General features: G+C 40.5%; 1 protein-coding gene across 1 annotated transcript in view; it reads left to right on the forward strand.

The window, feature by feature from the left end:
- Positions 1 to 20504, forward strand: part of LOC310949498 (aminopeptidase N-like) — a gene marked incomplete at both ends in the record, with an annotated part of 30227 nt that extends 9723 nt beyond the window's left edge. Inside the window, 16 exons of the mRNA XM_083916971.1 lie at positions 1345 to 1499; positions 4791 to 4904; positions 5015 to 5158; positions 6205 to 6270; positions 6586 to 6651; positions 6748 to 6920; positions 7313 to 7389; positions 8052 to 8185; positions 8299 to 8354; positions 8474 to 8621; positions 8749 to 8840; positions 17866 to 17973; positions 18100 to 18267; positions 18378 to 18518; positions 19196 to 19277; positions 20346 to 20504. Of these exons, the coding sequence (XP_083773097.1) occupies positions 1345 to 1499; positions 4791 to 4904; positions 5015 to 5158; positions 6205 to 6270; positions 6586 to 6651; positions 6748 to 6920; positions 7313 to 7389; positions 8052 to 8185; positions 8299 to 8354; positions 8474 to 8621; positions 8749 to 8840; positions 17866 to 17973; positions 18100 to 18267; positions 18378 to 18518; positions 19196 to 19277; positions 20346 to 20504 (1883 nt within the window). The remainder of the gene's footprint in view (positions 1 to 1344; positions 1500 to 4790; positions 4905 to 5014; positions 5159 to 6204; positions 6271 to 6585; positions 6652 to 6747; positions 6921 to 7312; positions 7390 to 8051; positions 8186 to 8298; positions 8355 to 8473; positions 8622 to 8748; positions 8841 to 17865; positions 17974 to 18099; positions 18268 to 18377; positions 18519 to 19195; positions 19278 to 20345) is intronic.
- Positions 20505 to 27337: the final 6833 nt, after the last annotated feature.

Here is a 27337-nt window from a genome sequence, read left to right on the forward strand (position 1 = left end):
CCACAGTTCAGTAACTGTAGTGGGTTTCTTAGTCATTACTGTGTTTCCAAGGATTTTCTAGAGATTCTCTGTGAGGTTTAGATCTGGGCTCTGGGCTGGTCATTTCATTGTTTCAATATTATCAGCTTCAAGGAACTGTTTAATCCGTTTCGCACCCCCCCAAACCATGACATGACATTGCTAAAGTTCAATTTATTTGGGTCTGATGGGAAACATTATGTTCAGCATCAGACAGAGAATGACTGAACCCAAAGTGTGTAAAGAAGTCAGTTAAATTTTGGAGCAGAAAGTGTTAGTCTCTAAACCCCATAGAGAAACTCTGAAAAATCTTTGACAACAAAGTAATGTCTAAGAAACCCACCACAGTTACTGAACTGTGGAAGAGACTGAAGAAGAATGGAAACAAAACAAAACGTGAGGAGACGGTTGAGGGAAGGCAGGAACGGGATCTCGGGAAACTAAAACGAAAGGGAACAAGGAAAAAATAATTATCAAACAAATATACAAGCAGGGAAAATACCATCAACAAAGAACAGGGGCCAACCGATGAGAAGTTACCAACGGAAAACGGTCTGGCGCCGAATGTGTCCCACATCCCGCTTCTTATGCTGCAGGGAAGGTAATCAGTGGAACTGGATACAGCTGGGCGGAACCACGCCTCCCAGCTCCAGACAGACAAACACAGAGAGGGGAGAAACATGCAGGGAACAACAGACAGAGGAAGACAAACACAAGCACAAAAGGAAGGAGGGGATGACTGTCAGGAATGGAATCCCGACAAAAACATTGTTGAAATCTTCTCTTCTGACGCAATGTTTCTCTAATTTTGTTCACAGCTTTTTTCACAAAATAAAGGTTTTTGTCGAAGTGCCTTGGTTATTTAAAAAACATGCTAGTACAGCAGTGGTATAGACACAGCTGATATTCTATCAAAATATAAACAATTAAAAAATTCAGATTAAATCAAGTATTAATACTTTGTTCTCTAATTTTATTCTCCAGTCTATATGCTCATTACACCAATGACATGCATCTTTCAATTTTTTTACATTTCATGGGCATCTGAGAAGATCACGTTATCACGTTAACTATTACAAAAAAAACCTTGATTTTTGTGTCTAACGATAGTTGTAATCCATCATCATCATCCGTTCTTTGTTGGCCAACTCATACAGTGCATTTCCTGATTTTGTAACATTGTTTCATTGTCATATTTCTAATTCAGTCATCCTCCTTCCAGATCACATGTTTTAACACTGGTGCAGTAAGAACTGACTTGGTCAACTTCTAAGCAGTAGTAACTCTACAGGTAATCAACTGCAAATAATATATTTCCCAATGCAGATCAGATAGCTCTACCAGACTTCAATGCTGGAGCCATGGAGAACTGGGGCCTGATCACGTACAGAGAGACTGCACTGCTCTATGATGAAGAATTCTCCTCCAACTCCAACAAGGAGAGGATTGCTACCATCATCGCTCATGAACTGGCTCACATGGTTAGGTTTTAATACTGCAACCTGTATCACTTATTATTATATATAATAATAATATACATATTCTTGGCAACTTAACTCTCTATTAGTACCATGGCAGAATGCATCTAATAACATTCAGTCCTTTCAGTAGGATTATGTTCTTAAATGTGGCACCAGAACATCACCATTAATCAATATTTATCAGTAAGTGTATTTCAACTTCTGCTGATACTGTGTTGTTCGCTTTAATCAGTTTGGAAAATAATTAAGTGACGAAAATAAATTTGAAATTAATCAGCGCAAAAAGAGAAGCTTGTGAAGACCTTTAAGAAAGTCTGAGTAGAATGTCAAACGTCTCACGTCCTTTAGAGCAAGTCCAAGTTGAATCAGGTGAACCCAATTAAAGATACTTTCACTAGTCCACACTCATCTCAGAATGTTGGATACGGATTCTCCAATATCCTACTGGCACTGAGAGTTAGACCAACTGTGGTCTTTCATAGTTTGAAACCATTTTCCCTGAGGCTCTTGCCAGTCCTCCAAACCTACAACCTGCATACTATTTCCAATACCATCTAACCTTTTTAAAATAACTGTTTCCTGTAATAAGTAGATCTATCCGTTATATCATTAATATATCGCTTTCCTTGGATTTTGTGCCCATATCTTTTAAAACCGCTGTTATCCAACTCCTGTTTAAAAAACACAAATACTCATAACAATTACAGGCCAATATCTATAAGGGTTGTCATAATCCTAAAATTTCAAAGTCAATACCGATACCCAGGAAAATACTTGATACTCAATACTATTTTTGATACCACAGGGAGAAAATTACAAGAAGAAAACAGAATTTTTTAAATAAAGATTATAACAATACAAACAACATCAATAACAACACTTTTAATAGGTTTTCTGACAGTGAAAATAAGAAAGAAAACACAACACTGTAGGCTGAATATAAATATGTCAAATGTTGTGTGTGTGGAGCTCAGAGATCTGGTCCATGTTAATATTTTCAGCTCCAGTCCTGTTTATTTTCTGTGTTTCTGCTGACTTGGCTCCATATTGTCTCTGATGATTAGATAGAGTTGGTAAAGCAGCTGCCACTGTTTCTGTCTTGTTGATTTTTCAGACACATTTGTTTACATCTTTAGCCTTTCCCTGATCGTTAACCTCGTATGCTAAATACTTCCAAACAGCACTTTTGCTTTGTTCATTTTCTACTGGCTACAGTACGTGTCAAACATCGTTGCATTTTGCGGGGCTTCGGATATTCCAAACCTCACCAAAACTGCCACCCAGGTCAGAAGTGGCGAAAATTGTATGGTCAGTGGGCTACATAGTGCCCCCAAAAGCACGCCATAGTTAGCAAAAAAAATACTTAGATGTTCATAGAATTTGTAGAGATCATTGTGCTCATCTTGAACCACATATTGACATATTGAAAAATTCTCTGGGGTTTTGGGCATCCATTTTTATTTTATGAACATGTTTGAGGCCTTAAAGATGCACAAAAACTCACAAAAGTTTGGATGGATGTTCAAACAGGTCTATAGCGCCCCCTAATTAGCATTTAAACACCTTTTTAGCGTCTATATTATACTGAAAAGCGCACAAAACTTGGCAAACACATCTGAATCTTAAACATTGCAAACATATACTGTGATTTGCTTTATCTGTGTTTAGCTGGCTCCATAGCACCCATAAACATGAGGAAGGCCTTAGTAAGAACAAAGTTGCTCTGAAAGTTTGGAGAGGTTGTGGTACAGTGAAAGAGGAGAGATCACCTAAAAGAGCAATGGAGGGAGAGAAAGGGGTGCTGAGGTTGAGGTTGTCTATTGTGGAGGGGCAGTATGTGCAGGTGTTGCTATCGTGTTGCTAGTGCATTGTGTCAGTGGTGATGTGTATCCTGTGTATGATTTTGTATTGAATGGGTTGAGTCTTAGAGTTGAGTAACATGGAGAATGTATTGTTGCATATAGTCTGCCAGTCTATGTCGTTGTGTTCTATTTCTAAGTCTGAAGTCCATTTATGTGCTGGTATAGAGATGGTGGTGTCATGGTGAGAAAGTAATTTATACATTTGTGCTAAAGTCAATTGTCTTTTTTTATGGCCTCTTTCAACTGTAGGTACTGGTACTGACAGTGGTTCAGTAGGTTGAATGTTTGATTGAGAAGATCGAAGGTGTGAGAGAGCTGCCAGAACAAAGGTGCCCCAGGCTGGTTACTCCTCTCTGTTTCCTTGTGGGGAAGTTAATGGGTTGGTTATTTATTTTGAACATTGGTTGTGCCAGATGGGAGTGAGGGCAGAGGGAGATAGTTGAGTGTTGAGGATGTTATTAGCTTTCCACCAGGCAGTAAGGGTTGTGTTTACTTTCTGAAATTTGAAGCAGTGGTGTGTTTTGATTCAATTCAATTCTACTCAATTTTATTTATAGTGCCAAATCATAACAAAAGTTATCTCAGGACACTTTACAGAGTAGGTTTTATTTTGAATTCTGTGCGGTTTTCATGTCCTTCTAGAGAAATTATCAGATTTGTTTCAAATGTAGATGGTTTAATCCTCCCACTGATATGACACTTAATTGTGACACTCGAATGATGATGTCATAAGTCATGTGACAACACGTCATTTCAGGCACTTTACAGGTACGGAACTTATCGGAACTCCTTCTAGAGATTTCAACAGATCCTTTTAAAATGTCAGCAGAATCTTGCGACCTTCACAATGCCAAATTGCAAAGCTTTTGTCTTTTACTGGAACAGGCTGACCTTGGTGAGCCTGTCAATTTGCTTTTTTGACCATGACACAGTAAACTGTTTGAACTTTACTTTACATTGTACATTCTGCCATAAATGTCACATTCTGGATGAGAGTCAAGACCTGACCACTTCTCCACATCCATACTCAGTCAAAACACCACCTACCGACAACAGGAAGTCAGCCTTATGTGACAGACATTATGCGATTTACATGAGATTTACCTGGTGTCGTTTACACATGATATACAGCCACACGATGTAGTATAATCAGTGTTCTCTAGTGCCACATAGTACACATTGGATGTGATACACAAATGTAAATACAATATTTGCTGAGCACCTTATGCAGAAAATGCCTTCTTAAGTCAGGCATGCAGTTTCTGATGGTTGCTAGAATGTATGTATGGCTCTGCCAGCGTCTTGCCAGCCCCACTGACATAACCGGGGTGCGAGGGCCTGTTCAAGGCTGTCAGCAGCTTTAACTCTTATTTATTTTTAGTTGTGCATTGCATATCAATCACACCTTTTCTCTGTGCTGTGCCTTTAGTGGTTTGGTAATCTGGTGACCCTGAGGTGGTGGAATGACTTGTGGCTGAATGAAGGCTTTGCATCCTATGTTGAGTACCTGGGAGCACACAATGCTGAACCAGACTGGAATGTGGTAAGGATTTCCCTCCCACATCATGGCCTCAATAATGAATGTAATGTAGGATGATGGTGGCATTAATCTGTGGAGTTTTGGCCGTACTGTCTTTTTTTGTCTCATAATAGACAGACCTCATCGTGCTCAGGGATGTCCACAGAGTGTTTGCTGTCGATGCCCTGGCCTCTTCTCACCCTCTGTCCTCTAAAGAAGATGACATCCAGAAACCAGCACAGATCAGTGAGCTGTTTGATGCTATATCATACAGCAAGGTAAAGTCTAATTTCTGATCCCAGTATAAATCCAATACAATTTTGGATTTCATTTATTTCCCATAGAAATCTATTTTCTGTCTCTTTTTAAATATGTAATAAATGCCATAGACCCATCTTGAAAAACATTTTATGTCGATGTGTGAACTCTCTGTGGGGTGTCTTCTGGCCAAATGAATCTCGGAGCTGATCAGGTTTGGGTAACAGCCGTTTATTCGTTCTGCGTATATAACAAAAGATAATGGTGGCGTTCAATCATCTTTCGTGGAAAAACAGCGCATGCTCTCAATGTAATCCTCCGTTGGTCTTTGGATTACCCATTCGTTACAATTTGTTTTACATTTTTCATGCTTACAAAATTAATTAAAGGACACAGTATACAGTGATCGTATAGATTTAAACTTATGTAAATACAATAAACACAATTAAACGATCTGCCTGTTAAATTGTGAATGAAAATAAAATACAATAACAAAGAAATGACATATTTAAAATATATCATACATTTTTTAAACTGGACTGTTTTTTAACAATGATGTAACTTACTTACATAACGTTGTAAATACACCACAACATTACTGCAATCTCTTTAACACAAAAGTACCAGCGTATATAACAAAAGATTATGGTGGCGTTCAATCATCTGTCATGGACAAACAGCCCATGCTCTGTTTGGAAAGACGGTGCATGTTATTTTTAGCTAGCGACACTGGAGGGAAAACACTGGAGGGAAATCACTAACAAAACACATAAAAAAAACACTTGACAAACTTAATCCAAAATAATTTATATCCTACCAAATACAGTCAGCTTAGCTTTTAAGTACTTAAGAAATAAGTTAACATTGTTTTTGTCCACAGACATTCTCAGACACGTTACCTCTATGTAATCCTCCGTTGCTTTGAGGTTTACCCATAATCCTTTACTACTTAGGCAGGTTTTAGAACTGTAAATGGCAGTGTTGTCCCATTTAGTGGGATTTATTTACCATGAACCTTTTTAACTATGTTACACATGCACGTTAAGTCATGTTTTTTCTTCCTCAGGGAGCATCTGTTCTGAGGATGTTGTCAGATTTCCTAACTGATGAAGTGTTCACAAAGGGACTGAGGGTAAGGACTTGAAGGAAAATGCTATTGTGAAGCTTAGTCCCCTTTTATTTAAAACAGTAAAGAATCTTGCATAATGGATCCTTGACAGGATTTGGGTACACTTTCTTGGCAAATTTATTCTCTATTAGTGACATATGAAGGAAATTCAACCAGCAGGATAATTTTCTTCAAACTTGGCATGAGAACATCGCCATCAATGAGTAGTAATCAGTAACCAACTCATGTGAAATTGATTGAGACATAAATGTAGAATATGTACAATTTAAAACAATGTAACACTACTGTATCAATGCTCTTTCTCTCTCCACCCTGCAGACCTACCTTGCTAAGTTTGCATTTGGGAACGCAGTCTACACAGACCTATGGGATCATCTGCAGATGGCATGTTCTTTTCAATAGACTTGAACATTAAGCTAATGTTTTAATGAAAAGGATCTCTGATATGTGACTATTGCATAATGTTTTTCTTGTCTGCAGGCTGTTAATAACAGTGGCACCAAACTGCCTGACACTGTCCATAACATCATGAACACCTGGGTGCTGCAGATGGGATTTCCTGTGGTTACCATAAATACCTATAATGGGAATGTATCCCAGGAACACTTTCTCTTGGATCCAGACTCTAAAGTCACTGCTGAATCTCCCTTCAAGTTTGTACACTGCCTTTCTTTCATACTTACCTCCCACTAATCAATTAATTAATTGTTTTGTGTTTGTCTTTAATACTACCACTGCTATTTACCATTATGTCTACATTATTACAACTCATTTAACTATTTCTACTTTTGCTGCTACTCTAATACTACTTAACTTTCATATCATTATTCATATATTTTATACTACTAAAGGTTCTAGTTTCACTAAAAATTATGCTGCTAAGACTTTTTTATACTCATTATTTCATAATCGTTTTTTTACTTTTAATGTCATTATGATAAAGTGATACAGGCTTCCTTTTCAAATATATGACAGGGATACAAAACAATGTTGTTTATTGTTGTTTAATGTTGTTCAATGTTGTCCAATGTTGTTTATCCTTCAGCTATAAATGGATTGTTCCAATCAAGTGGATGAAGACTGGAGTCAGCCAGGCCCCACAATGGCTGAAGGATAAATCAGGTAGGATGTCCAGATACCAGCAATATAGTAATTGTGTGCTGACACTAAGTGTAGATAAAAACATATTTTGCAATAGATGTAAAGTAAGACAACTCATATTTATTTTACATCTTGCCTCATTGTAAGTAAGTGTCAAAGGACTTCAGAAATAAGCTACTTTTCCAGGATTGGACTGAATCAACTATAAGTCAAGTTGTGCAATGCAGCAGTGCAAGCATAAAACTAAGCACCAAACAGAGAATAGGGTGTTCAAATACACAAATAACTACCTATATAACCTGAGCAAGCCCAACAAGAATAACAGACCTTTAAAGTCTACAGATGATGAGAAAAATACACTGGGTGGGCCAAGTGATTGTTCATAATTGAAAACCAATGCAGGGTTGTCTCATGCAGTAAACTAAACTACTATACTGGTGAGGACAATCTCATTGCATGAGCCATTGCATGGTACTACATCTGAAAGTCCAGATAAACTTGCAAAGTCTGACAGTCTGGTTCATATCTTGGCAGAAACCTCAAACATCAGAGTCTTTGCAGAGAATAACCTCAAGAAGACAAGTACTAAACAATATTGAAACTGTTAGAAGAATACAATTAATTTAGGATCTTGCATGTTTGCATGTGACAAATTTTGAATCTTACCTGTGTTTCTTCCGTAGTCACATTTGATCTAATGAAGGCATCAGGGGCTGACTGGGTGCTGGCCAACCTCAACGTGGTGGGTTACTACAGAGTCAACTATGATCTGAGCAACTGGGACAGACTACTAAAGGGTCTGAGTACCAATCATAAGGTATATCTTAGAGTGATGTGTGACATCTGCTTTCCTATGCTGATAATGAACATGCTTCTTGATCTGAGTTGTTGTGGAAATATTGATGGGGATTATTGGTGTTGTTTTTCAAGGCTTTTCCAGTGATCAACAGAGCTCAGTTGGTGGATGATGCCTTTAACCTAGCAAGGTAAGTCCTGCTCATACAGTTTTAATTAGATGATGTTAGTAATGAAGGGAATGATCATCTGAATTACTGAGACCTAACTTGTTTGTTAGTAAAGTTTTCACAATCTTGTAACCCCAAAGAGCAAAGATCATTACCACAGTACTGGCCCTCAGTACCACAGAGTACCTGAACAAGGAGAAAGAATACGTGCCCTGGGAGTCAGCCCTGAGCAACCTGGACTTCTTCTACCTCATGTTTGACCGCAGCGAGGTCTATGGTCCCATGCAGGTGTGCTTTCTTTTAGCCAAATATATCAGCATAAAAACGAGCCAAAACACAAATAAGTTACTTATTTTAAGATTCTAATCTTCATATATTTATCACATTTCCTTAACTCTGTCTTGCTTGTTTTTAGAATTATCTGAGGAACCAGGTCACTCCTCTGTTTGACTACTATAAGAACATGACGGACAACTGGATCAAAGTACCTGTTGGACACATGGACCAGTGAGTAGAGAGAAATACATGGACACATACTGTCCTTGAGACAATACTTTTTAAGAGAGGAAATTACAAAATATGACACTTGCAAATTAGAGAGTTAAACATCAATGAACAGATCGGCATGTTAAATGGTAAATGGACTTGTACTTATATAGAGCCTTTCTAGTCTTCTGACGACTCAAGGCGCTTTCACACACATTTGTCCCATTCACCCATTCACACAGACATTCACACAGATGGCAGTGGACAGAGAGGCGACGAGATGGCGACGAGATGGCGACTAGATAGGACGCGTCTAGTTGTAACTCCTACCTATTTCACGTTAAAATGTAATTTAAAACAAAACATGTGTAACCTCCAACCTACCGGCTACCGTATTTTTCCTCTTAAACTCTCCAAGTGACCTCTGCACCGTGAAAAATGCCAACATGAGCGGGGAAGTCCTGGGATACGCCGGACGAAGAGGAAGGCAGGGGGGGAAGGGGAGCCATCGCCGAGCACGGATGTTCTAGCTGTGTTGGCCACCATAGCATCACTGCAAGTGGAGCTGTCCCAAGCTAAGTCGGACATTTGCCACAAAATTGACAAGAGGATTGCTGATTTGAGTACGGCTTTGAGATCTGAAATGGCTGCTCTGAAAGCAGAAGGAGATTTGTTGTGGTAGATAACCGACTAGACTCCCAAAGTGGTAGGCTGCAAAGTTTAGAAGCTAATGCTAATGCTACTTCTGATACCGCTGTGAACCTCGAAGCTACGGTAAAGCAGCTACACAGCCAAGTTGAACAACTGTCAGAAAAGTGTTTGGACCTGGAGAGACGATCCAAGTGTCAGAATTTGAGGATCGCGAGAGTCAAGAAAGGGGAAGAAAAGGGCCAGACGGCCAGGGATTTCGTGGCCCAGTTGCTTATGGAGGTTTTACAGCTGGATGAAAAAACAGTTATCGACCGAGCCCACAGAGCCCTGAGACAGTGTCCCTGGGACAACGAGCCACCTCGGCACCTGATTCTAAAGGTGCACTATTGTCACACGCTGGAGAGCATCCTGCAAAAAGTCATGAAATTCCAAAGTCTCACATATCGAGGGCGGCGAATTCCTTCACTCCGGTCAGGAAGTTGTTGCAGGACCAGCCTGGAGTGAAATTTGGTCTCCTGTACCCAGCCAAGGTGAGAGTGACACATAATGTTAAAGAGACCCCGTTCACAGACCCTGAAGAGGCCCGTCCATATGCTGAACACCACTTTGATCGGGGTCATACCTGAGCTGCACTTCTAAGGGCATGGCCAATTCACTTCTGGTAAAGACTGGAGCTGAACGACAACTAGACCAGAGGTATTGTAAGCAAAAACAAAGAAAGAACAACTATGGACAATTACATACTAATAACATAGCCACGGCCATGGCCACAATATTGGCCACAATACAGAGTGGTCATTGAATTTGAGAGTATTAGGTACACATTCATGCCTAATCAATATTAGGATTTCAGTTCCCCCCGCACTATTAAAATGTGAAATAATTTAATTTGGTAGCTGGAACAATTTAATTTTTGAAGAGTTACATTATTTCCTTGGACATTATTGCACAACAGAGACAGCATTGCTTTAAGTCACTCCGACGAGGGGACTCCTTGTTAATCTTAGGGGTTTATGAATAAGTGTAAGCCCTGGAATTTTTTGTGTTTTGTGTTTGTTCCAATGAGGTCTGCTTTGAGTGGAAGTTTACAAATCTTTTCAGTGCTGTTAATGGGGGATGCTTAATCCCTTTTGTAACTGAATAGGTTTTGTTGGAAATGTTTCAACTGTGGGGCTACTAGCTATTGTAGGATTAAGAGTTCAACCACAGTCGGTTGCTAGAGTTTCTACTCTGTTAGAGAGGTAAGACCACGCATTTCTGACGTTTTTGTTTTTATGTTTCTCTGTGTCTTGGGTAGGAAGGGGACGGGAAGGGGTGGGGGGGCGGATGGAGTGTCATTTGACTCATAGTTACACATACTCAGTGGAGTGGGGAGAGAGTCTGAGGATGGATGCCTGCAACCACCCTACATAATGCATAATAATAACAACGGGAGGGATGGCATAAGGTTCTGCTTGTGGAATGTTAATAGCGTTAATGAGCCTTTTAAAAGACGTGTGCTCGCTCACCTCAAATCCTTGCAGGCTGATGTAATTTTCCTACAGGAAACCCACCTAAAGAACAACTCGCATGGCTAGGCTCAGGTGTAGGTGGCTACAACATATCTACCACTCCAACTTTTCAGTTAAGGCTCGTGGCACAGCCATCTCAATCCGTAGGGGGACAGAAGGCTTTCCAGACACGGGAAGTGAACTGGGGACCCCAGTCCGAAACTATGTCCAAAGGGATCCCATGGAGCCGGAAAACATGGTCCACTAAAAGGGATGCCGTCTCCACCGGGCACGGGAAGAGGACGGAGAAGACCAGCTTGAGGGCAATGAGAGGCTTTTCCCCGGGAGCAGACAGTGGCTAGGACAAACTCCCGGGTATCCGTAGTGATAGTCCTCCGCCAGAAGTGACGACGCAGGAGTGACAGGGTCCTGGTGATCCCGGGATGACAGGCATGATGAAAAGGATGCCCCCACTGGAGCACCTGGTAGCGAACACTGGCAGGAACAAACAGGACCTCCACCGGGGTCGGGATCAGTGCGTTGCACTTGTCTAACTGTAGACTCAATATCCCAGGTGAGTGCAGCCATAACGCAAGACGCAGGAATGATGTGCTCCGACCCGGTCTCCTCCTCCTCAGCAGGTCCAAATTGAAGTGACGTGAATTCAGTCTCTTAGCCGTCTGGATGTATGACAGGTTCTTGTAATCAGTCCAAACCACGAACGGAATCTCTGCCCCCTCCAACCAGTGTCGCCACTCCTCCAAAGCCAGTTTGACCGCTTGTAACTCATGGTTTCCTATGTCGTAGTTTCTCTCAGCGGGGGACAGCTTCTTGGAGAAGAAAGCGCACGGATCAACCTTGTCATCAGTCACTGCTCGCTGCGACAGAACAGCACCTAGTCCCAGATCTGAGGCATCCACCTCCACAATGAACTGACAAGCAGGATTGGACTGGACCAACACAGGAGCGGAAGAGAAGCGTCTCTTGAGAGCCAGAAATGCGTCATCAGCGGCTGAAGACCAAACAAAGGGAGTTGTGGAAGACGTCAATCTGGTCATAGGCGACACAACCTGGCTGTAGTTACGGATAAAGCGACGGTAGAAATTGGCAAAACCCAGAAAACGCTGTAGTTGCTTTTTGGAAGAAGGCTTTGACAAACAATCAATTCTCCTGTAGATGCTGGAGAACCTGGCGGACGTGATCCACATGTTCAGACAAGTCCTTTGAAAAAATCAAAATGTCATCCAGGTAGACGAAGACTGATCGATTCAGCATATCACGGAGAACGTTATTAACTAACGCCTGGGAGACAGCTGGGGCATTAGTTAAACCAAAGGGCATTACTAGGTACTCAAAGTGACCGAGTGGAGTATTAAAGGTGGTCTTCCATTCATCCCCCTCCTTAACCCTCACTAAATGATGCTCGTTGCGGAGATCTAATTTGGAAAAGACAGTAACTCCATGCAACGGTTTGAAAATGGAATTAATCAACGGCAAGGGATACTTATTCTTGACAGTTATGTTGTTAAGACCGCAGTAATCAATACAGGGGCGTAACGACTTGTCTTTCTTGGCCACAAAGAAAAAACCCGCTCCCAGAGGGGAGGAAGAAGGACGAATGATCCCGGATTTAAGTGAGTCATTGATATAAGTCTCCATGGCCTCACGTTCTGGTCCTGACAAGTTCTAAAGATGACTGGTAGGTAAAGTTGACCCGCGTAACAACTTCATAGGGATGGTGAAGTGGTAGGGATAACGCCTTAGCCTTGCTAAACACCTCGGCGAGGTCATGGTAAACAGGTTGCACAGAAGACAAATCTGGAGGTTCTGGCAACGTGGGTCTGGGGTCACTGGGGCACCTAGGAGGAGCTGAACTAAGACAGCAAGAATGACAACTGCTGCTCCAACCACAGAGGAAAACAAAGAAACAATTATTAACACACAATTAACTCAGAGCCAAAAAGCAGGTACGAAAGGGAAACTGGAGCTAACCGACGAAAGTTACCAAGTAAATGAGAACAACGGTCCGGCGCTGAATGAGTGTCACCTCCGGCTTCTTATACCCCTGGAGGTGATCAGCGTATATGATGCAGCTGGGGTGCAGTTTACATTTTTTTCTGTAAAAAATAAGGAAAAAATTGTCAACTGTTAGTTTCTCTGTTAAGTTGCTAGTTTCCCAATAAATATTTTTGAAACAGATGGCTGTGGACATCTATATACCAGATAATCAACTGATAATGCCCACTCAATCATCTGATAATGGACGACATTGCTTGCCTAAATTTATGCATATTTCACTTTGGGCTAGGTCAATGTGCACATACCCACATTATGTCATGCGTAGGAAAAAGTAATGCTTCGCCAGTGTGATTTCTTTTTCTGTTTTTGCGTGCATTTTCTGTCTGAGATTGGCGCTGTCCTCAGAGTGGAAAATGCAACCGGAACTGTCCAGAGTGCTGCCAGACCCTAATTGAGGAATAGGGCCCTAATAGCAAACGTACACTCACCCCTGGATTTGGTTAAGAGACCTTGGTCAGATAGTCTGAGTGGCCTAGAGGTGGTATAGGGATGTAAGAGTTCAGAAATATATGAAGGGGCATGACTGTGTAGGGCATTGTATGTTATAAACATGATAACATAAACATGAGATCTACAGTACCAGTCAAAAGTTTGGACACTCTTTTTTCATTCACCTTTGACTGGTAGCCCTCTGCATGTCTGCGCGCGTGAAATTAAGCAGGCAGCTGGGAAATAGCTATGAGCGACTCACTTATCTCCTACGTAGGAGATAGTGTAAGATAAGAAGAGAGAACTACACATATTATAATAAATAAAAATGAATTACCTTATTTAGTTTTTATTATTATTACTATTATTGTTATTCCTCGTAAAAGGGGGCCCCACCAACGTATAGACAGGTAATGTGGACTAAGACCGATCTCTGCTGATCATCTGCATCAGTTAACAATTAATTGTATTAATTCATTTCTATCAATCTCAATCTGAAAACGTTTGTTCTCGTAAAACAGAGACCTTAAAACTTTGCAAAACAGAATGAAAGCTCACAGACACAGCTGGGGTTTTGTGGGTTTTACTACAAAAATATGAATACATTTAAATACATAATATACATGATATATTATACATGAAATGACACAAATGAAAATAAAAGAAAAAAACGAATGGGCAAGCTATGATATGGAAATGCAATTTCTACTCATACCTTTTTGGAAAGTAAAGTTCAATACCAAATAGCCAGTGGTCACTAGATCTGCTCACTAAAGTACCAACAACGTCATCTCACCGACTCAGCTGTGAAGAAGGGGGATCCAAGAGGAAGGAGGTGTGTTTCACAGCTCCAGAGCAGTCATCCTAACGTGCAGAACACAGAGTTTCTCCCGAGGTGCGGGGCTGGCAGTACCAGGTCGTCAGAGGATTCGTAAGAGGCCAAGGAGTGGACCGGCTTTCCAACAGAGCGGCACGCAACAGCCTCTTGATAGGGGATGCTTCACCTTGGCAACGGATATTGAGCGTCAAAGGGTCACTTTGGTTGTGAACCCTAAATCTTCAGCTTTAAGCCAAGAACAGTCTTTCTGGATTCTTCATAAGCAGCTTTGATGAGAGAATCAGTCTCTTCCTATTAGCATTTCAACTGCGCAAGGTATAGGCAGATCGCACAGTGGCCAAGATAGTAAATCCTGTCTCTAAAAAACACTGCCCCACCCTGAAGACATAGCTGAAGCCTTTTCGGTTTATCATAAGCCAGTTACAAGAGAGAGGGTTAAAACCTTATTAGGAAAGAATATTTTACCCAGATTAACTGAGAATGATTCCAAGGTAATGATGGATCCAATTACAAAAAAGGAAATTGTGGACATCATAAAAATATCTAAAGAATAATAAGGTGCAGGGAGTAGATAGATAAGTAGGTGATTTTTACGAACATTTTCAAAGTTAGGTTAAGCCCCTTTTACGAGTATTTAATTATGCCCTCACAAAGAACGACCCCCCAAGATCTTGGTCCAAAGCGATAATATCTATGATCCCCAAAGAAGGTAAAGCTCCTACAAACTGTTCCTCTTACAGACCAATCAGTCTGCTCTGCTCTGTGATGCGAAAATCTTAACCAAAATATTGACAAAACGAATTCAGAAGTGTATACATACATTAATTAAACCATATCAAATCAGGTTTATACCAGGTCGACGTGGGATAAATAACATTAGGATAACCCTAAACTTAATCTCAGTGGCAAAACAAAAAACAGAACCCTTAATGCTTCTCTGCCTAGATGCTGAGAAAGCATTTGACAAGGCAGTATTTAACACACATTGGAAAAAATGGGTTTTCATTCCGATTTCATCAAATGGATTAGTGTGTTATATTCAGTGCGAGTGAATGGATATACCTCAAAGAACTTTGGTTTAAAAAGGGGGACCAGACAGGGGTGTCCCTAGTAGACCCTAGAAGTCAGGGAATATCAGTTGGTGGGGTGACCCATAAAATCTTGCTATACGCTGATTATCATACCTTTTTCAATCGTTGCCTATCTGGATACCAGCTTCCTACTTCAAAATTTTGAATACATTTTGGATTTTGGATAGATTTTCTGCTTTTATTTGGCAAAACCGAAAGCCGAGAATTAAACAAAAGTTGTTATTAAGCCCAAAGGAAAAAGGGGGTAACTCTGTGGTATGGTCGAATGGCTTGTACAAGACGAGGAAACAAACGGGATTGGATTGGAAAACCATGCATGCCCGCTAGTGCCTCTCGAGACGATGGCATTTATGAAACAAAAGAAATGGAGAGACCTAAAAATTGTAAATGAATGGATTATTTTTACATAAAGGGTTTGGTCCCTGGTTAGGAAAAAACAGGTGCTCCTCTAACAATATCACGTGCAGTAAGAATAGCTAAGATTGTTAATGTTTTACCAAACAAATTGTATGCTGGGTTCCAAATCTGGGCAAGAAAAGGCTTAATAACCATAAACAAGATGTTTGAGGGAGAAACACTTAAGTCATTTAAACAATTACAGGATAAATATGGATTGTGCTCTAAGGATTTCTATAGGTATTTACAATTGAGGGATAATCTTTTGTCGTGCACTGAATGGAATGCTTTGAAAAAACAACCATCAGCTTTAGAAAACCTTCTGGTAAAATGTATAGAGGAGAATGGTAAAAAGAAGATGTATCCAATATATACAAACATTTCCGAACACATTTCTCAGATAATTCTTTGGATATAAAGGGAAAGTGGGAGTTAGAAATGAATGTTGTTATTGAAGATGAAGAGTGGGAGGTGGGGTGTGAGCAGGGTCATAAAGTCACTCATAGTCCAGTGTGGAAGGAATTTAATTGGAAATTGAAAATGAGATACTTTAAGACACCATTTGTTACAGCAAAATATAACAGAAATAATAGGAATTTATGCTGGAGGGAATGTAAACAGATAGTGGACTACACCCACATTTTCTGGGATTACCCGATACTGATTACATTTTGGCAGGGGATCCAAGCAGAAATTCAAAACATTTTGAAGATTATATTACCACTGAACCCATTTCATTATATACTGGACATGACTCCAGGGGAAGCTATAGGGAAAAGGAAAGCCAAGCTATTATAGATTCTCCTAATTGTAGCGAGGAAAATGATTACCCTGTCCTGGCTCCGGCTTCTAACTCCTACCCTTCAACAATGGCGAGAGAGACTAACGAAAGTGTATGTAACGGAGAAGATAACAGCAAAACTTCATGTGAAAATGGACTTGTTTTTAGTTTTGTGGGCCCCTGTCACCTCCCACTTTAGATGGCTAGACAGATGAACTGGTAACAGCTGGTTGTGAGAAATTCTTCTAATTGTTTTGTGTGGTACACCTTTCAAGGCTTCCATAAGGAGCTGCTTAGCAATGTTTTTTTAAAAGAATTTTGGAGATGAATGGTAGTTTTGAGATAGGTCTATAGTTATTTGGGTCGGTTGGGTTCAGGGCAGGATGCTTGCCATAAGTATATAAGATACGATTGTGCAGCAAGACCGGGGTAAATTCAGACAGGAGAATAGGACAGTCAACTGCTGGGTCCAAAGACACAGTAGCTTTATGGAAATAGGATTACATATTATTGATTTTGTCAACAAAGAATGACGGAACATTCTTACAGTCTACTGGGGAGGAGGCAGATACAGCAGGATGGGCAGGATGTTCAAGCCAGTCAGTGGTATTCAACAGGAACCTAAGGGTTATGTTTGTTGTCCCTGATTATGCCTGAAAGAAAGCTATTCTTTGATGTTCTGGTTGAGCATGGACATCAATTCCTTCAGGTGGTGATGATGGACCCCAAGGTTAGTTTTCTTCCAGCTACGCTCCACTCTTCTGGATTCCTTTTTGAGTTGACGCATACTGTCATTGATCCAGGGGCAAGCGTTCACTGAGGGGAAGGTAGTGTAGGAGTTGTAATATCTAGCATAGATACATTTAACCAGTTTAAAGATTGTTTACATTGGAGGAGTTCGGTGAAGTGGTATCAAAATCAGAAAAACAGGATGAAAAGGCAGCTGGGCATTTAAGAAGGGAGAGAAGGGAGAGTGTACTGTGTACTTCTGTGGTAAGTTGGAGGACTGAAATACGGTATCAAAGACAATGCATGTGCGGTCAGAGACAAAATCAAACATAGAAAGATAAGTCAAAGTTAGGGCAAGGGTAAAAATTAGGTCAGAGAGTGTCACCATGGTCATGTGCAGAACCTGCAACATCAACTAACAACAACAACTACAACTGATGCAATGTATATAATACTAATTTGCAGTTTTAATTATATCATCTGACCCTTATTTACATTCTTTGTGTTTTCTTTCTGGGAACTTGTTAATACTCTTTCTCCTTCCTGTTTCTTCTTCGTCCAGGTATAATCAGGTGAATGCTATCAGCCTGGCGTGCAGGACAGGCCTTGAGGAATGTCAAAATCTGACCAAGTCATGGTTCAGTCATTGGATGGGCACTAATACAAATCTGTGAGTGTAATTAATTATCCTTCCACTGTTTTAATTACTCTTTATTGTATTGTAAGTGCAATTGCAAGTGCAACTATCTGTCCATCATTTTGGTGTATTAACCTTAGAGATGTCATCTTGCTTCAGGATCCACCCCAACCTGCGTTCCACTGTGTACTGTAACGCCATTGCAGCAGGTGGTGCTAAAGAGTGGGAGTTTGCTTGGTCCCAGTTTGAGAATGCCACCATCGCTATTGAGGCTGACAAACTCCGCTCTGCCTTGGCCTGCACCAAGCAACCTTGGCTGCTCAACAGGTCTGCTCACAGAGTGCCTTGCACTGTTAAACAGCGTAGAACTGATAATTGCTGACCCGTACACTACACACATACTTTATATACTCACTGCTCTGCATGTACCGTTTCAGGTACCTGGAGTACACTCTGGATCCAAACATGATCCGTAAGCAGGATGCCACCTCTACCATTGTCTACATTGCCAACAATGTGGCTGGTCAGTCTTTGGCGTGGGACTTTGTCAGGGCTCGATGGTCATATATTTTCACGCAGTGAGTACATCACCGTACTTTTTATTTGCCAACATCACTGTGTGTAGTCAGTTTTTCATGACGGTTTTAAAGGTGCTGAAACAGCTCTGAGTAAAAGATTGTTATAAATGCAGATATATGGTGTGTTAGGTAACACACCTCTGTGACCTACGTACAGTATGATTTTCACATTCTGAACTATAGCACAGCACAGTCTCATAATAAAAGATCCATTGTCATAATCACTCAACAGCAGGTAAGCAGTTTTACAGTTAGGTTTATTATCATGACAGCTTTTATTGGCCAAGCATGCTTAGTGTGATTTAAGCTCTGTCTCAGATGACCTTTGGTCTTGACTTCTCATAAACCTTGCAGGCCTTGACAGAATAAAACACAGTTTCTGCCTGTAGTTTCAGTATAGTAATAATAACTAGCACATACTAACTAAATTTTCATATAAAATCTGACGTGAAATATTTTGAGTTTTGAATTTTGCACTAAAGTTCTTCATAAAATAGGAATATATGCATTACTTTTACTTTATTAAGTATTTAATTCACACAGGAGTATACAAAAACAGGTTTTACCATGTGGCTATTTCATAAACTGTTATGATATACTCTGACGTTATGTTGATATGGAATGACCTTTCCTGGGATGGAAGATTTTTGCCATATTGTGACTTTGTCTTCACTCAGGTATGGTGGCGGATCATTCTCCTTCTCCAACCTCATCAACGGAGTCACCAAGCGCTTTGCCACTGAATTCGAGCTTCAACAGGTTAGATATTCTAAACCTTTTTGTCCACAATCTTTCTTTAAAATGGGTGTGGTCCATTTTTACCCACAAACCCATTTTTATCTACTTTTGGGGATTGTCATGTCTTATGGTGTTTTCACATACAGTCCTTTTTAAACGAACCGAACTCAGTCCTCTTTAAGTGGACCTGAAAGTGGAGCAACAAAAAAGGGACTCGGTTCTTCTTATTTTCACATTGTTACTTCATATAAAAGAGTCAGTTCTCTCTCTGGTCCACTCCTCTGGAGCTTTACTGCTTTGGATTATGGGTAGTTTTCACTTGGAACAAGATATACAATAAACAAAATATAACAAGATATTCAATTTTCCATAATTTTGTACAAGTATTATTACTAAAGGTTAAAAAGCTTAAAGACAAAAGTTACTCAAGTAAACTATTTTTTCATTATTTACACATCACAGCCATCGACTGAGCATTTAATAATTCTGACAATGATTGCCCTGCAAATTCATATTTAATACAATGAATTATATGTTAAAATACAGAACCGTAGACCTATACAAAATATATGTATATGTATATATGACAGATGAGTTCCACCACTGCAACATTAAAGTGATGAAAGCTTTTATGCATCATTTATTATAATAAATACTATTCTGAAATGAATCAGTCTGAATTATGAATACTTTTACTTTCGGTACACTACTAACTATATGTTTATACATATATTGTTGAATTTAGAGCTTTTAACTGTAATAGATAGTTTTAACACAGTGGTATTGTTACTTTTACTAAAGTAAAAGATCTGAGTAGCCTGCTTCTTCCACCACTGGTTACTATTGTTGGTATTGATTTATTTTCCACTGCTGTGAGCCAATTCACTGATGACAGTACATCTGTGCTAAAGTAGACTAGATGAGAATGCTGAGTCATCTATCTGAGATCATTGTGTGAAAACACCCTTAGCGTCAGTCCTAAAATAAACAGTGCTCAAGCCCCACAGAAGCCCCAGCCCTTGCCTGTGCAACTGACTGACCACCTCCCCAAACAACACACTCATTTTCCGTTCTGTTTTTTTGTGACAGTTGAAGCAGTTTAAGGCAGATAACTCTGAGGTTGGTTTCGGCTCTGGGACCCTGGCAGTGGATCAATCCATTGAGAGAACCATCAGTAACATAAAATGGATCACAGAGAACAAGCAAAATGTCCTGAATTGGTTCAAGGCTAAAGCATTACCTAATTAGGCTTTGTAGCTCTGTATTTAATTGTACTTCATGCAATTTAAGAACATTATTTTTTCATCAAATGAAATCTTGCTTGGAGAAGGAGATTTCACATAAATGTGATAGCAAGCTCTGCTTGACAAAAGGAGTTTGTATGGTTCTGATTTATTTTTTACATATAATCGTGATGAAAAAAGAGATTTATTTTGTAGTACTTATTACACATTAAATGTTCACATATAAATTTAGACAGATGGCCAGGGGTATAGGTCTTTTTTGTTATTTGTTTTATACTCTTTTTAATCGTTTTTTAAAAAGTTTTAACTACTTTTTATCACTGAAGAGGAAAGGGTTTATGTTATTTTTCTTCTGATTGGGGAAGGTATTGTAATTTTACATGAATAAAATCCTGAGTTTTTTTCTCATCATTTTGAGATAATTAATTAATTAATTAGTTTTGAGAAATTACAGTCAGTATATTTATGTTGGGATTATAACATGGTTATTCTGTATCCAAGTGTAATAAAGATTTAGCGCCTCCTCTTTGGCCTTCCATTGATATCAGCTGAAAACAACATCAAAATCAACTCAATCATTTTTACTATAGTTTTATTTGTATCTAATGTTAAGCCTTTTTTTGTGCTAACCTGTTTGTGTGTGAAGATATGTCCTGTCCCAACACAAAATAATTTAAGGTAAAACAAATTACTTGTAATTGAAAACATTCCTTTATTTATTGTTCAGATTCTGTAAATGCTTTATTTTTTTCTGGTTATGACAGCTGTCTGCTATGAACTACACAAGTCAGCCTGAACCAATGGTTTAATTATGTACCTTTGATTGGACAAAAGAAGGTGTACTTAAGTTGTTTAGATCCATTTAGCATATATAGCTCTGGTCATACATAATACATCCAAACATTTCATTTGATGTACAGCTAATGCACACTGAAATCTTTATGTACACTTTTGTAAACTGGATAGGCTGTATGCAAACATGTTTAACACCTTTAAAAAAAAAAAAGCTATGTCCACAATTGACCATTTAAGAAACAATGAGCTGTCACTGTGCTGACACTTGGTATTTTTAGATATTTGAAGGCAATTATTGTACTTTATTCTGGAAAGGAGAATAAATACATTTGTTAAAATATGCTGGTGTCCTCTGTTTGTCTGAATAGTGGTATTTCTGGTATATTATGGTTCCTGTATCCAGTCATTATTCTGTGCCGCTTATATTATTATATTCCCTTAAACTTAGATGCATCAGTGTCATGCTTCTGGAAGCAGCTTTGTGCCTGCTGATGGACTTGAACACATAGTAATTTCACATTATGTTCAGATTAGCTTGTGCTATTATTATTATTAATTATTATGCTATTGCGATATTATTATTATTGGTGCGGCTGTGGCTCAGAGGGAGAGTGGGTCGTCCTCCATCTGAGAGATCGGTTATTCGATCCCCAGTTCCTCCGGTCTACCCTGAATTGCTCCACGTGCTGTGCATGGGTGTATAAATGTGGTGTGAATGGTTAGATTAGATTAGATGGTATGTAGGTGTCCACTGCCATCAGTGTGAATGTCTGTGTGAATGTGACAAATAATGTAAAAGCACCCTGAGTAGTCAGTTCAGTTCAGAGCTTTATTTGCCTTCAAGGGGGAAATTTGATATACAGTAGCAGCCACAAACAAAAACACAACATACATGAGGACATGGCACACCAATCACGACAGTTACGACAAACAACCAAAAAGATTAGAATTATAGAATTACTGTATAGCTGTTTGTTAAAAGAGTCTGGCCACGTCAAAACTACCCGAAGAAAGGCGCTATAGAGCTGCCAAAACAACAAAAAGTATTTATAAGAAGGCATTCATACCGAATGCAATTACAATATTCAATTCATGAACGCATTTCAGGACATTAAGAGCTATGTACATCACATTTTTACTCTGTACTAAAGGACATGTTATTTATTTAATGTGTGTTATTGTGTGATTTTATGTGGTTGTATGTGATGAAGCCAAAGAAACATTTCCACATTGCTGCCGTAATAAAGGAAAGCTCAAGATATATAAAACAATAGAATAAAATAAAAAAAACACCACCCTGGTTTGTTTGCATTTCTGTAAACCAATCACATTCGTCTTGGGTGGAGCTAAGCAGGCATTGAGAAGAAAAAAAAAAAAAATAATAGCAGAGGTAATGGCAGAATTAGCCTGACATCCGGCATGTGCAAGGCCAGATGGCTTTATCCAGGTACTGTACATCCAGTGGGCCAGACAACACTACACTTTTATTTGAACTTAGACTTTATTGATCCCTTTGGGATGACTCCCACAAGGAAATTGAATTTCCAGCAGCTTACAAAAACACGAGGGAGGTATAAAAAATACAGTATAGGACCAACCTAACCAATAAACTCTTAGCTAAATAGAAACTGAAAGTAAACATTATATACAGTAAACAATAAACTCTTAGTCAAATATATATGAGGTAGATGTAAGAATACAGGTAAAATAAAATCCTCTAAAGTCCTCTTTATTTCCTCTGCCCCCAAGTGAGGAGTTGTAGAGGATGATGGCCTGAGGGACAAAGGCGTTCTTGAGCCTGTTGGTCCTACACTTAGACAGGAGCAGCCTTCCACTGAACAGGCTCCTCTGGTTGCTGATGACGGTGTGCAGGGGGTGGCTGGCATTATCCATAATGTCCAGCAGTTTGTCCAGTGTCCTCCTCTCTGCCACCATCATCAGCGAGTCCAGTTTCATGCTGACCACAGAGCCAGCCCGTCTGATCAGTTTACCCCAGTCTGGGGGTGTCCTTATTGGATATGCTGCCCCCCAAGCACATCACAGTGTAGAAGAGGACACTGGTGATCACAGACTGGAAAACATCCACAGTAGTTTGCTGCAGATGTTGAAGGACCGCAGTCTCCTGAGAAAGTACAACCATCTTTGTGTCTTCCTGTACAGGTGGCTGGTGTGTGTTGTCCAGCCACAGCCCGAGGTATTTGTATGAGCCCACAGCCTCCACCTCAGCTCCCTCTGGAAGGACTGGTTGGGGTCGTGGTTTGGACCTCCCAAAATAAATGACCAGCTCCTTCGTCTTGGAGGTGTTGAGCTGTAGGTGGTTAGTGTGGCACCAGAGAGAAAAGTCCCCACCAGACTCTGATACTCCTCCTCTCCGTCAACCCTGATACATCCAACGATGGCTGTGTCATTGGCGTACTTCTGCATGTGACACAGCTCCGAGTTGTAGCAGAAGTCCAAGGTATACAGGGTGAAGAGAAGAAGGGCCAGCACTGTGCCCTAAGGGGCTCCGGTGCTGTGTCGTTGCTCGGGTGCATTAGGGCCTAAAACAAGCTGGCCGCTTCACTCTCAGTAAGCAAAAACAAAATGCACGTGCAAATAATGTACTCACCAGTGGCGGCTGCGGGTGTTCCAAGGAGGGGAAGCTAATTTTCCAGCCTACATCATAAATGTGTTTGTTTATTTATATGTAAATCTTTCAAGGAGAGGAAGCTCAATTTCCGGCCTACATCATAAATGTGTTTGTTTATTTATATGTTAATTCTACCGTTCATTCCTTTTCAAGAAAATTATATGTGACCTTGCCAGACCAACTAGGCGTCTTTTCCGGGGACTTGACCAGTGTCCTCTCAATGGCCAGCAGAGCTAGGTCCTTAAACGGCCTTGGCCCAGCTAGAAATGCTGTGCCAGGCTACTGTGAAGTGTGACCGCCTGTGAGTTTGAGTGATCGTGACGGGTGGAGAAGCTCCGCAGCTGCCGCTGCTCGTTGGGGAAGGAAACCGCAGAGTGACATAACAGAGTCACCAAACACAACGCTCGTCGTATTTAACAAAAACAAAGTCGCTGGGGATCGGTAAAGTCTTCGGATCAGTTCAGAAAAATGGAATGAAAAACTTGAAAAATGCTCCGCTGGATGTTCATTCTTCAAGATCGCTGATTCGCTCATTTAGCTATCAATCAAAAAAGGATTCCGCCTCAGACAGCTCATCCAATCATCATGCAGAAGCCGAGCGTCCGGGCCAGAGACGCTGAGCGTCCGATGGGTGGGACAAAGCCCAGCATTAATCCAATGAGCGTCTAGTGGGCTGCAGTGGAACAACACACTCTACGCTTCCCCATTGAAGTCAGTAGAAACTCAGCGTCCGACTATGTAAAGTGCTGTGGCGCTGTAGGGATGAATGAGAAGGAAGTTGCTCTGGTTACCTGTGATAAGTAGCTGATTCTGAACTAAAGATGAAGGCTTTCTAGCGCGTACTTAGTCAATGAAATTTACACACAGCAGTACATATTTCACCACTTTTTTTTTTTTGGGTGACATTTTAGGGGAAGCTGAGCTTCCCCTGCAGTCTTAGAGCAATCGCCAGTGGCACGGCTCCCGACGGTAATAGGGAAAAGGGGGAATGAGCAGGTCACCGACAGGGTGCAGCAGACTCTCCAGTCCCCCTAAAGGCCACACGCTTATTTGTGCCACATTAGTGAAGGAGCAAAGTGAGATTTTAAGCACAGAAAAATAAACTTTGTGAGCACATATTCTCAGTGGAACAAGCAAAAACATATTCTGTGCTCAAATGTATTTGCATGTTTGCTCTTATTTATTTTAACGTGCAATAATAAGCCCTCTCACTCAGTTACACTCATATGCTCTCAAAATATTTGCTAGCTGCGCTGCAGACCGCTGCAAGCGCTCTCTCTCTCTCTCTCTATATATATATATATATATAAAATATCAAAATTACAATGGTAATACATATACAGGTCAAAAGCATTGTAATAACGTGCAATTAACTAATTAACTAACTAACATCCCACAACAGCTGATATCTCAAGATACATGGAGATATAAACGTTAATCCACACAACATGACACAACAGCGCTTTAATACACCGTATTAATAATGTATCCCAGTTTCTTTTTGAGTTCTTTTATTTTGAAGGGGACAGAGTGGAAGTGTCTGCAATGTGAGTGTATCTAACTTGAGAGGAGCGAAGAAATGAAATACATCGCCCCGTTCATGGTTGGAGTTTCCGTATCTTTTATTTCTTATTTTACCCAAGTATAGGCGAATATAATTGGTCACAATAGTAAATAATAATAAATAATAATCCAGCTGTAGTCGAACAACTCCACTGTGGTCTGGTGATGTTTCTGAATGTTTCCGGGATGTACGCTGTAATACTTCTACTAGTGAGCTGATTGGAGAAGAAACAGCCAATCTGGATTGAGCTTTTATAGGTCTCTGATTGGTTGGAATTGTGACACATTTGTAACGCTGTGCCAAGTTGAGCGTGCACAGAAGAGATTGAGAGCGTGCATGAAGCGGTCTGCAGCGCAGCAAGTTTGTGAGAGGGCTTATTATTGCATGTTAAAATGAATAAGAGCAGTCATGCAAATACATTTATTGAGCACAGAATATTTTTTTGTTTGCTCAACTGAGAATATGTCTCATCGCATCTCATCTCATCTTAAACCGCTTATCCGGGGTCGGGTCGCGGGGGCAGCAGCTTTAGCAGGGGGCCCCAAACTTTCCTTTCCCCGGGCCACATTAACCAGCTCTAACTGGGGGATCCCGGGGCCTTCCCAGGCCAGTGTGGAGATATAATCTCTCTGTCCCAGACTGCAACGCAATGTTGAAGAGACGTGTCAACCAAGACAGCCCTTCCAAACCCAAAGCTTTCAGCATTTCTGGACAAATCTCATCAATCCCTGGGGCTTTGCCACTGTGGAGTTGTTTGACTACCTCAGTGACTTCCGCCAGAAAGTCCTTCTCCATGACTTCTCCAAACTCCTCCCACACCCGCTGCTTTGCCTCTGACACAGCCGAGGCTAGGCCTACTGGGCTGGACGAGCAATTACCGCTCCGCACTTTTTTCTCATCTGACCTGCCACTTAACTGCTGCAATGGTGATTTTGCCCCTTGTTCTTTGCCTCGCCATGGCCTGGCATCTTGACGGTCCTGTGGTGGGGATTCCAGACTATTTTTGCCCGCAGCTGTTCATCACAAGTGGTGCAACTTCCTCACTTGGACCAGCTGATCGGCTATTGCAGTTAATTAAAGCTCGGTCCGATTATTTCGCTTGCTTGGGCGGTTTGGATATTTGTTGTTTCCCCAATGCGTTCTCCCTATGGAATCACACAGGTTCCATACGAGGTTGGGCCTATACTATTAATTCCTGTAATGGCTCAATTGGTCTGAGCATTAAGCGGAAATGTTTAGTTTTTATTCTTCTTCTGCTATCTGGAATTCATCACAATCCTGGTCCACCAGTTACATGTAGCACGCCATCAGATCTTAAGAATGTGTCTGGTCTGCATCTAAATCTCTAAATCTATTTTGGACAAGGATGTAGCAATTCAGGATTTTAATATTTTCCGTTCAGATCGTCCTAATAAGGCCGGTGAAGTGGCAAAATATGTCAGATCCAGTCTTACTGCACAAATCCTGCTTGCCAAATCAATTTGTAAACAGTTTGAAATCTTAGCTTTAAGTATTGCTTTGTCTGGTGGTCAACACCTAACTATTGTTGGTTGCTACAGGCCCCCCTCTGCCACTGCAGAGGCATTATCCTCTTTAATGCAGCTGTTATCTGATCTGAAATTCAAAGAAATTGTTTTGGTGGGTGAATTTAATTGGTACTGGTTTATACCAGTGTCTGATCCTTTTAAGGCCCAGTGTTTAGCTTTTAACCTTACTCAAATCATTAAAAGTCCCCAAATGCCCAACCAAATCTTCTCTTTTTGAACTTTTAGTTACCCACATGCCACATAAATATTCTGCTACCGCAGCTTTTTTCCAATGATATGAGTGACCATTGTGTGATCGGTGC

This window comes from Echiichthys vipera (genome assembly GCF_963691815.1).
Source record: "Echiichthys vipera genome assembly, chromosome: 7".
Taxonomy (NCBI): Eukaryota; Metazoa; Chordata; class Actinopteri; order Perciformes; family Trachinidae; genus Echiichthys; species Echiichthys vipera.